The sequence below is a fragment of the Kazachstania africana genome, chromosome 4 (assembly GCF_000304475.1).
Source record: "Kazachstania africana CBS 2517 chromosome 4, complete genome".
In the NCBI taxonomy this organism is placed as follows: Eukaryota; Fungi; Ascomycota; class Saccharomycetes; order Saccharomycetales; family Saccharomycetaceae; genus Kazachstania; species Kazachstania africana.
Window position 1 is genome coordinate 926,139 of NC_018943.1, and position 11,161 is coordinate 937,299.

An 11,161-nucleotide genomic window follows, 5' to 3' on the forward strand; every position below is an offset into this window, starting at 1 on the left:
GGCCAGTAAGCTCATTAATAGCAGGCATCATAGAGTGACATCTTCTTTACCCGGCCGCGTGCTCCGTATATCAGGGCCTTTTCATATAAATATTGATGGCTCGAACAGTGGAGGATAGTTGTGACAAGCGTATAAAAAGCAACTATCCAACCTGCAATCCACACCAGAAGCATGCTGATCATACCAGAAATTAGGCCATTCACCCTTACCTCGAGGACTCTCTATCGTATGTTGCTGTTTATCATTCTCACCGTCTTCAGCGGTGTAGTTATAGATCATTTACTAATACAATCGGATTTAGGCGCTGCTTATATTAACTCCCCCCTCCACAACAGGGTGTTCTCCCTCTCCAAACGATTCTTCACAAGTAATACTGCATTCAATAATAGCTACACGAACGGTAATGGGTACAGTAATACTACAAACACTACAAACCCACAATTCACTTATAAAGCAGTGGTGGCATATCAACCAAAGGACAGAAATGACCAAATATATCAAAAATTAAAAGATTCTATACTTTCACCCACTGGTGAAGATAATTATTTTATTACAAGTAATAGTATATCGGATGTATATGCAGCTGTGGCCGATGGTGTCGGTGGTTGGGCAGAGCTTGGTTATGATTCAAGTGCTATTTCAAGAGAATTGTGCAATTCCATGTCAAAATTCACTTCTACTTTATCAGGAAGAAAAGATGGTATCTCACCAAGAGATATCTTGGATTTTGCATATAATAAGATAAAAGAAGAAGGTGTAGTGAAAGTCGGAAGCACGACGGCCATTGTGGCCCACTTCAAAGACAATGGGCTATTAGAAGTGGCTAACTTGGGTGATTCTTGGTGTGGCGTTTTCAGGGACAGTAAGTTAGTCTTCGAAACTAAATTTCAAACTGTCGGCTTCAATGCTCCTTACCAACTGTCAATTATTCCTGATTCAATCTCGAAAGGCCAAAAATATATTCAAAATACCCCAGCGGATGCTGACAATTACAGTTTTCAATTACAAAAAAATGACGTTATACTATTAGCAACCGATGGTGTGACTGATAACATAGGTACAGAAGATATGGAACTATTTTTGAAGGATAATGAAGACCAAATCTTACAAGATCTGGAGAGCGTGTCAAAAGACTTCGTTTCCAAAGTTGTTTCATTGAGTAAAGATCCCGAATACCCAAGTGTCTTTGCCCAAGAATTATCCAAATTAACCGGCAAAACTTACGGAGGAGGCAAACAAGATGATATTACTGTTGTTGTAGTTAAGGCTATGTGATTAAATAAATCGAAAAAGAATCTATATAAATCCAGTTTGCTATAAGAATGCTAATACTAAGCTATGACTTCACCAAAAAACCCACTCTCAATCAAAGGTACGCTGTAAAACAATCCGCTTGATCTTTTCTCTCTCATTTTTTAACTTTTCTTCTTCTTTTAAGACTCCAGAAACAAATTTAACATCAGTAGGTAATGCTAAAGTACGCGAACTGGTTTTCTTACCCGATTTGGTTAAGAATGCAAAAGCCACCTTTTCAGAACTACCGTTCGAAGCACCATCATTAGTCTTCCTTGCAATAGCCAGCTTAGGTTTATTTAAACCAGACATATTTGAAGTGATGATAGGCATTCTGTCACTACTGGCCTTCTCATTTTGTCTCTCTTCAACCGATTCTAGCATCAATTGTTGGAACTGTTTCTCTAACTCTTCTTCTGCCTTTTTCTCTTCTTCACTCTTTAATCTCTTCTCATATTCATCATACATTCTCTTCAATTCAGTATTCCTATCTGCGTCAATATCATTGAAATTATCATCGTCTTCGTCTTCATCTTCGTCATCAGATTCGTCCTCCTCACTACTACTATCGTCATTGGCTAAGTCGCTCTCATTCTCATCTGATAAATCATCCAGAAAATCAACACCATCTTCTGTAGTTTGTTTTTGATCCTCGAAATTTTCGTAATCATCGTCAATTTGTTGGCCTTCGTCATTGTCTTCGTCATCTTCCTCTTCTTCATAATCTTCTTCACTCTGTAATGGGGCCTCACAGTTCTTAATCGAATTATTCACTGGTTTCAATGACTTTACTAGCCCCTCTAATATAGAGGCACAGTCTTTTATATTATCGGCTCTTGAAAAAGTAATTGTTTCAGATATCTTAGCGAAAGTATCAACTACCTTGAATTCTGTTTCCTTTGGTAATGGTTGATTCTTTGTGAATATGTAATATTCAAAGAACCTTGTCAACAAGCCCAATCGTTTTGTCAAAGTGGAAGGAAATCTTCTTACATTTAGTAGAATCGTGGTCACTAGGTGCACCCTAAAATAATTATCAGGTGGGTCTGATTCGTTTAAATATGCAGGATTTGGCAAATTTCTGAAACATCCAAACCTGATGATATTATTAATAACATCCAAAAAAACGGTGGCCTTGATCATCTCCATGTTAAATATTTCTGTTAAATATCTGACATTTGCTATTCTAGACATATTTTCACTGTAAACATTAGTTTCCAGTCCACGTTCAATATTTTCTAGTACCTGATCTATGGTTTTAATAACAAAATTTCTTTGATAGGCATATAAACCATTCAGAAGTTTAGACAAAATGGATATATTTTGATAGTTCACTTTTTCAGGTTCTGTGAATAGAGCGAACAATGTGTTATACACATTTCCATCTTTCCAATTCGCCTTACGTATCAGATTTACCGCCCTTCTATAGTCTACATTAGAGAGTTCACTTCTAATCAGAACAGTGTAAAATTCTTCTTCAGGGGTTAATTTCCTTCCTTCAAGATTGAGCGATTTGATAGAGGGAGGAAAAAGTAATGTAAGTAGATTATCTAAAGCACTTTTTAATGACATGTTCAATTGTCTATCTCTCATCTTAGTTCTCAGTAAATCTACCATCTTTTCCATCTGGGGCTGTAGTTCAGGCTTATTCAATAAGAATTTTCCACAATGCTCAAAAAAAATGGTTAAAATTTCAATGTTGTTAGGCACATGAAGATTCATGATTAATGTCCTTATTTTGTGGAAAATCATAAATATTGGTACCTGCATAAATTTGATCATTTCACTGAAGAAAATGATATTCTTCACATTTATTTTATTTGAGTGCAACTGATTTCTGAAGCCGTTATCCAGATACTTAATAAGTTCCTCGCTAACTTCAGGAAGGTACTGACTATTTGAAGCAACAAATCTAGAATATATCCTAATTTTACTCCATTCTTGAGTTTCAATAAAAAACTTTAGCAGTCTATTTCTAGTTGCTTTATTGTCCAAATGATTTCTCCAGTACGATACGGTTAGTTCATCGATCGATTCCTTTGTTTCAGTCATTTCTAATACATTGAAGAATTCGTTTATCGCATCGGCTGTAGACTGTGCGGCATCTGTTGAGTTCATTGATTCTTCTACCAAATCTGCAATATCTGGAAGATTCTCATAGAATCTACGGGTTTCATCATTTTCCCACAGTCTCTCATTAGGAGGCAGTACTTGATTTATTATCATAGGTACGATAGCTTCATCTTCAATGGGTTTTTCATCTTTAAATTTTGGAACATTCATATTTAAAGCTTCCCCCAATATTTCTATAGCACTTTTGAATCTTTCAAAGATTGGCATTAAAGTGTCATGCTCTTCGATATATTCATCTACTAATTTCCCCGTTCTAATTTGACATTTCTGATGCTCTTTCATCAATTTGTTTATTTTCTTATTTAACTCAACTGCTTTACCAGAAACAGCTTCTGTGAAGACTTTAAATAAGGCTTGTAGGGATGGTCTGACAGTCTCGTCTGAGATAAACTTATCCCAAGTAGTGTCATCTTTATCAAAGAAGAAGGGAAATCTCTTCACGAAGCTTGTTCCGACAGTTGTGGTGTAGCCCAAGTTAAACTTGAAATTTAAAACTTCTTTAAGTATACTAAAAAGAAGACTTTCTTTCTTATTCAACCCTTTTTGCAAAAATAATGGAAGTGCATCTTTGGAGACAACATCATCCAAAGTAGTAAAGATATTAACTAAGTATAACTCTGTGAATATCCGTAAATTACCATTTAACTTATTCAGTCTGGTTATTTCATTCTTCTCAATATTGGCAGAATCTGCTGGGTTTTCAAAATTGCCTAGGAAAAGCTGGAACAGCTTTGGTGTGAAACTTGTACTAAATCTTTGATGCATGGCACTGATGACTTCTATAGCGACGAGAACCTCTTCATTCCTGTTTGGTACGTTCGAAAGTACCTCATTTACAGTAGTAACTAATTCTGATAGATACTTTGCCAAAGAAATTTCAGATAAATCCTTCAATAAAGAATCTTTGGAATCCTTCGTAAAACCTTTCTTCAATTTCTTTATAAATCCTGTATTTTTTTTAATACTAGAATCTAATTTCTTGTTTTTCAATGGAAAAACATCCTCCCCATTCCAAGCTCTAGTATTCAGCTCAAAAAGCTCTGATCTTCTTTCATCCTAATGAAAATAAATGCACAGCAAGGTTAGTAAACTGAGAAGCCTTCATTTACAATGCCACCAATCAACCTCAAAGCAGTATGTAACTTAACATAGCACTATAACAACATACATTCATAATACACACGAGAAAGATGTGCAAAAAAGGAAATTTCGACGCTTGTTCTAATAATCTCAAGCCAATATTGTTTGAGATGCCATTGAATAATTGCACTCTTGCTATATAATTAACCAGATCGTAGACCTACAAAAAAAACCAAATTGATACCCGGCATTTAAACCCTAAAACTAATTTAGGGCTGTAAAATAGGGTTACAATTAGCCCTAACAGCCGGGTTACATTATAAAAATATAGCTTCGATTTAAGAAAGTCCCACACTGAAAACGTAAATGTATGATTAAATAACTTATCTGCAAATTATTGAGTAGAGGTGTAACGCCACAGAATAGAGGTCAATTGAGTTTTGTACATGCTAAGAATAGCTGATGGAACAGTTAGTGACACTTTTTATATTGGTTTTTTCTGCATATTTTGTCTTCCGTGGTTCCTACAATTTTGTATGGTTTAAGGTAAATGTGTTGTTCGATAACATATCGCTTCATTGTGATGAGGATTTTGACTCTCTTTCCACCAATTTGAAAGGTAAATTAAATGAGTATAAGGACACGTTTATCCAGAAATTTTACAGTGAATATTCCATTTCCTCGAAAAAGATGGTTGAATCGATACGAATATTATTTTCAATCGCTGCTGTTTCCTACGTTATTACCATGGAAATTGTACTCCGACAAATTAGAATTGCTAGCAGTGAGACGAAGTTTGATTTTATAACGAATTGGATATGGCCTTTCACATCTATGATGCTTTCTCTGATTCTAATTCTAATTCAACCATTTTTCATTTTCATTAGTTTACTCAATAAATTTTATAATGATACCTTCGATATGGATAGACTAGTCATGGTTACAAGCGCTATCCTTTTTGTATGCATTACCACACTAGCGTTAGTCAATTTAGGACCATTTCAATATACTTCAAATATCCTAACTAGACTTTCAATCGGCGGAGTCACTATTATGGCCATGCTGTCAGGTATAGCATGTGCTTCGACTCTATACTACACTTACCTATTTATTAAAAATAGAAGTAAAAGGAAATATCTTCCCATAAGCAGCACAGCGGCTGACAGTATCCAAAATAGGAAACTACTACTCTGGTCCAACAGAAGTCGGTTTCATGAAAAGTTGGACTATTATCAAAATCAGGTCAGGGAGAATATTGCCACTTTGGAATCCCTAGATAAAGAAAATGATGAATCCTATAAGTTTAAAAATGACCATTTATTGGAGAAAATTAGTATTTACCAAGTTGAAATTTCACATTTACAAGACGCCATAAATGAACCATCCCATGTTACATATATTAAACGATGTTTTGAATTTATGTTCCTAATTTATTGTGCACATAAAGTCATTTTCACTTTCACAAGAAAGATTCCGTTGATTCTCATTCACTTAATAAATCATCCAAAGGATTATGAGTTCCAATATTTCGATAACTTATCAGATCCTTTGGCAGTTACATTCGCGAATATATTAGATTTTTTCCTATTCCATTTTAATTACCAACATGATTTAGATTCACTGACAAATCAAATATCACTTTTACTTTCTGCTTCGCTTTTCATCATGTCATTATCCACTGTAAATACCACAATTTCATTCATATTAGCATTACTTCCGGCAAAGTTTCAACTATTGGCTGTTTTTGCTATGCAAAGTACAGAAAATGTAAACGAGTTACCTTTGTATAAGTCTCAAGTGACAACTAGAAAAGGTCCATCCATTATCAAAAACCTTTTAGTATCTGAACTAACTGGAGTCTATGTTGTAGCAACTATTTTAATGATCAGATCAAATTTACCCTTTGAGGTAGCATCATCATTGAAGTACTCTTTGGGCGATAAATTTACAATACCGAGTATAGTAATAGATTGCTGGTTTGATCAGATATATGGCATATTCTGTATCCTAACAATTGCATTTATTAAGTTAGCAGAAAGAACTTTACTACTGAGAAGTAAACCAACCAAATTATCCACCCGCATGTCCCCAAACTAACTGCTTTAAACTAAATGCGGTTGTAGTTTTAGGAAAAGCAAAAGGCATATTATTCATTAAAATATTTATTACAAATATATAGTTAAGTCACCTCAATAACAATCAACTCAAAAAAATTCATTAAGCATTTGATCATCTTCCAGAACTTCCCTGGTAATATGGTAAATTTCCATCAATAAATTAGGAAATCTTTTACTGAAATAATCATAAAAGCCATCTGGGATAGGACCCATGATTTCGCTTAAGTCTTCAGGTAAATCCATGAAGTGGTGATATTTATTTCTTAAAGCCCGTAGAAGATCCATCAATTTATCCATGTTATATTTTCTGTACTTTCCCAAATTGTCCAGAAAGGATTTATCGAATTTCGAAGACCAATCAGCATTGGTAATGACATTTTTTGAAACACTTTCGAGCTTCAAAAGTAATTCACTGGGTGGATCTCTCCTTTCTACTTCAAATCTATCACTCACTTTTAATAAAAATGATAATTTCTTGGATGTTGGCCAGAATAGCGGATGCTTCAAAACATCATCAGCCGCTGGTCTAGCCCTTGGATCGTTGTCAATCATTTTTGAGATTAAATCTGTCGCTTCAATGACTAAAGACCTGTCCCTAAGGCTTTTCCTTAAGGCACTTAAGTCATATTTTCCTTGAATGATATTTGCCTCACGAATGTATTTGTCTCCGAAAGGATGATTACCCCTAGATAATACATAAAAGAAAATGCAACCTAAGGAGAAGATATCAATAGCTCTCGTCAACCTCTGTTTAGTAAATGGGTCGTAAAAAGAATCTGTGGAAGTAACTGAGTTAGTACTGGCGGGATCTACGATCATATCCCCCTTTTCATTTATGGTTTCCAATATTTTGGTTGCAGATTCATTCAATAGTTCTGGTGCCCTCCATCCTGTAGTACCCGCAGGATTGTTCATATTAGTTCTAAAAGAAGATTGATCGGTATCCAGCTTCTTGCACAGACCAAAATCTGAAATTAACATTCTTAGTATTTCCTTATCGGTTTCATGGCCAGCAATGTACCTTTTTGTAGTTCCAACTAGAATATTTTGAGGTTTTAAATCTCTATGAATTATTTTTAGCGAATGCAGATGTGCGACGCCTAATGCTATTTGTTGTATGATATTTATTGGATTTGATTCCCTTTGAAGTTCTCTTAGCCCATAAGAAGGTTGTTTCAACTCAACCAAATCTTGTAATGTAGCCGTACAGAGTTCTAATGCAATGTATAAAAATTTTTTGGTAGTTTCTGAACAGTAATATCTAATTACGTTTGCATGGTCATCGCTTTCGGTCAATAATTTAATTTCACGGTATGCAACATCACAAAAATCTATTAGCATTCTTTTTACTGCCACTGGTCTACCTTGGAAAGTTCCTTGGAAGACAATTGTACCTGAAGACCCATAACCAAGAATCTTGTCGGTAACAACAAGATTTTTAAGATCGTGCTCAAATTCGAGTAGTTCTGTCGTCTCGGACTGTTTCCGCTTATTTTTCTTACCACCTCTGGAACCTCTTTTTCTTTTTTCTTTTTCATTAGTATGTGGTTCATGATCATTTTCCATATTTTCTATTTCAGGATTATCTTGATGTAAGATTGAGTAATTGTTAGCATTTTTAGATAAGCTGGTTTGCTCATGATTACTTGATTTATCATCTGAAACATTATCACTTATATTAACTTGATCATTCAATTTGTCTTCATTGATTTCAACATTCTGAATAGATAATTCTTCAGCTGGGAAAAGACCTGCTTTTTCCAATAAAATGTGTAATGGAGGCATCACCTTGATTTTTTGTAGGACTCCCAAAAAAATAAGATAATAAAAAATTAATCCACCTTCAACAATTTTGTATATGAAATTACCAAATTGGTGTAAAAACGGTTGTTGGCTTTGCTGCAATAGTTCCTTAGTAATTTGTTCTTGAACTTTAACTCTATACGCTTCTATTTCCTCCGGAGAAATATATCTTTCTAATGCTTGCATTTTTTCATCTCTTAATTCGACGGCCAGAGCATTCGCTGTTGGTTCGAGTAATAAGGCTGACTTGTAAGGGAGACCTTGTACTACTTGCTCCGGTTGACTCTCAACCATTTGTTCATATTCAACATTCTTCAAAGTATGTACACCTGTGACAGCCGTCTTAAACAAATCCTCATTTTCAAATATAGAAGAAACTCTCCACCTTTCACTAGAGGCATATTTAGAAATCGGTGCTGCTCTAACTAAGGACGGGAAGTTGTCGTTTGACAATGCTGCCCAGGAACGATTTTCCGTTTGTTGAAGATACACATTATGCAAATCAGCGCTTGTTTTATCTAACGTATGAAAGGGATGAGGAACAATCAAATTTTCTTTAGAATTTGTGTCATAAAATACATCATAGACTGCTATAATAATTCCTGGAAAATCGGGCGATACCCACTTCGCAATTTTGAAATTAGAATCGATAGCAAGTAGTGATTTATCCCTGAAAGGTGCTATATAAATCCCATCTTTAGATATGGAATTTTCTGCTCCCAAATGAATGTCTAAGAAATTTTGTTGCCAGGCTGCGTAAGTGACGTTATAAGAGGAACCATCTTTTGAATGGATTCCTAGTTGATATACTGTTTTACCAATTTTCAAATTATCAATGGAATTGTTTAGGATGTTATCACAATTCTTATTTTCTGCTCCTGAACCAAAGGTGGACAATATTTCTCCATTCAAAATGTTTAAATTATACATAATAGTTTTTCTCGACCCTGTATAAATCTTTTCATCCTCAATGTAGTTTCCTAGTTCATCAATGACAATATCAGTTTTCAAGTGCATTGGAGAAGTTGCGATTAGTTGGCTTATAGAAACTGGTATTTTCTGTAATCCTTGATGTACGTTGAAATAATAAATGTTACCATCTCCGTATGGTTCTACGATTAATATTTCATTTGTACGTTCTCTTGGAGGCTCTTTTATATCAATCAATGGTTGAAATTGTAATGCATCAATTGACCAAAGAACCTTACCAGTTTCTCTATTCAATGCATGTAAACCTCCCTCAATATCCGCAGCAATAAGGATATTAGTCAAAGAAAGTTTGTCTATAGATCTCCTACTGAGGGATGGATGTGTCAATGAATTCAATGGTTCGCCGTATTGTTGGTTATTGACATCGGTACTGCCCTTCTGTTCAGATATTCGTGTTGGTTCAACCTTCGCATTTTCTAATTCCACATTTAAAATAGAGCTGGATAGACTTGGGTATAAATTATCTAAGGTCGAATAAGTATCACTTTGTAGTACTCCTTCTAATGGAAGGATAGACTTTGATTGAAGCCTTTTGGAGCCAAATAAAGATTCCTTGTTAGCTCGAGAGAAACTCCAGCATGATACTGTATCACCTAAGAAAAGTAATATGAAAAATGAAAGGAGGAAAAATTTCCTGCTGGAAATCTTCATGATGATATAGATGCTTAGGGATAGACAAAGAAGAAAATGAAGTTAACTCTTTATGAGGTAAAAAAAAATCCGTCAATGTGTAATTCCTTCTTATTTGGCTTAAAACGACTAACAATATTAAAAAAAGGTGGTAAACCAATGCAAACTCAGTAGTTATGTAATCTTGGTGATTCTAATTTGGTGTTTCCAGTAGATATTGTTTTTCTATCAATGTTCTTAAATAATTTCTCTTTGTTAAATTAAAAGATTTCGAAAGATAATGTGATTCAATCTGTATAGAGAAATTTTCCTCCTGTGAAATTTAGGCTGAAGTTCTTCGATAGAAGAGAGAGAAATTTGGGTAAAAGAGGAACAGTGGAAAATGGTCCGAAAAGAAAAGCTATTGTCTTCAGTTTTTGAACATGCAGCTATGTCCTAAAAGGGAATACAATTCTGTTAAACTTTTTCAAAAAATTGTAGCTAAAATTTTTGGAAGCGAGTTCAAATCTATTAACTGAGCGAGTTTTCTGTGCATCAATTACGGTACTAGTTGTAAATCTAGTAACCTACCTGAATTTGCAAGTCATTGACGAAAAAACCAGTAGTGATAAATTCGGAGGGAGAGCCATAAAAAGGGAAAATGATATGCAGCCTGTAAGCATTATTGTCTTTAAAAAATATTGTGCTCCATCTTAACGATCTTCCATGTCAAACCCCATTTCATCGAAAACCTCCTTCAATTTGCACTGTTTTTCTCCAGCAATTATTTGCACCAACCTTAGTCCTGTATCTCTGAGCTCATTGTATTCCTTCAATCTCCTAATGTGAAGGACCTTAAGTTCTCCTGGCGTATGTGTACTGCCTTTAATTTTTGTAAACTAAAGTTAGTAATTGAGATATACTAGAAAAAAAGGATACTCATGCATGTATACGTACCTACCATTTTGCTGGCAAAGTATCTCAAATTCCTTCTCGAGTTCCTTGCATTTGTTTCTAAGTTCCTGCACTTGTTCATTTCTTTTCTCAATTTGTTTGTCCATTGTTTTTGAAATAATCTAGACACGAATTTGGTCTTCTAGTAAGCTGGATGTACAGACTTTACCAATAATGTTATT

General features: G+C 34.7%; 5 protein-coding genes across 5 annotated transcripts; 2 read left to right on the plus strand and 3 right to left on the minus strand.

The window, feature by feature from the left end:
* Positions 1 to 228: 228 nt before the first annotated feature.
* PTC7 (type 2C protein phosphatase PTC7) lies at positions 229 to 1,275 on the plus strand (the record flags this gene model as incomplete). Its single annotated transcript, XM_003957206.1, has 1 exon — positions 229 to 1,275. The coding sequence occupies one exon, from the start codon at positions 229 to 231 to the stop codon at positions 1,273 to 1,275; it is 1,047 nt and encodes a 348-aa protein (XP_003957255.1).
* An 87-nt stretch (positions 1,276 to 1,362) lies between these two features.
* On the minus strand, positions 1,363 to 4,600 carry NMD2 (Nmd2p; the record flags this gene model as incomplete). Its single annotated transcript, XM_003957207.1, has 2 exons — positions 1,363 to 4,482; positions 4,595 to 4,600. The coding sequence occupies 2 exons, from the start codon at positions 4,598 to 4,600 to the stop codon at positions 1,363 to 1,365; spliced, it is 3,126 nt and encodes a 1,041-aa protein (XP_003957256.1).
* A 368-nt stretch (positions 4,601 to 4,968) lies between these two features.
* Positions 4,969 to 6,603, plus strand: KAFR0D04750 (uncharacterized protein; the record flags this gene model as incomplete). Its single annotated transcript, XM_003957208.1, has 1 exon — positions 4,969 to 6,603. One exon carries the CDS (start codon positions 4,969 to 4,971, stop codon positions 6,601 to 6,603), a length of 1,635 nt encoding a protein of 544 aa, XP_003957257.1.
* A 107-nt stretch (positions 6,604 to 6,710) lies between these two features.
* On the minus strand, positions 6,711 to 10,067 carry IRE1 (bifunctional endoribonuclease/protein kinase IRE1; the record flags this gene model as incomplete). The annotated part of the gene is made up of 1 exon (XM_003957209.1): positions 6,711 to 10,067. The coding sequence occupies one exon, from the start codon at positions 10,065 to 10,067 to the stop codon at positions 6,711 to 6,713; it is 3,357 nt and encodes a 1,118-aa protein (XP_003957258.1).
* Positions 10,068 to 10,738: 671 nt separating this feature from the next.
* On the minus strand, positions 10,739 to 11,086 carry SAE3 (Sae3p; the record flags this gene model as incomplete). Its single annotated transcript, XM_003957210.1, has 2 exons — positions 10,739 to 10,904; positions 10,983 to 11,086. The coding sequence occupies 2 exons, from the start codon at positions 11,084 to 11,086 to the stop codon at positions 10,739 to 10,741; spliced, it is 270 nt and encodes an 89-aa protein (XP_003957259.1).
* Positions 11,087 to 11,161: the final 75 nt, after the last annotated feature.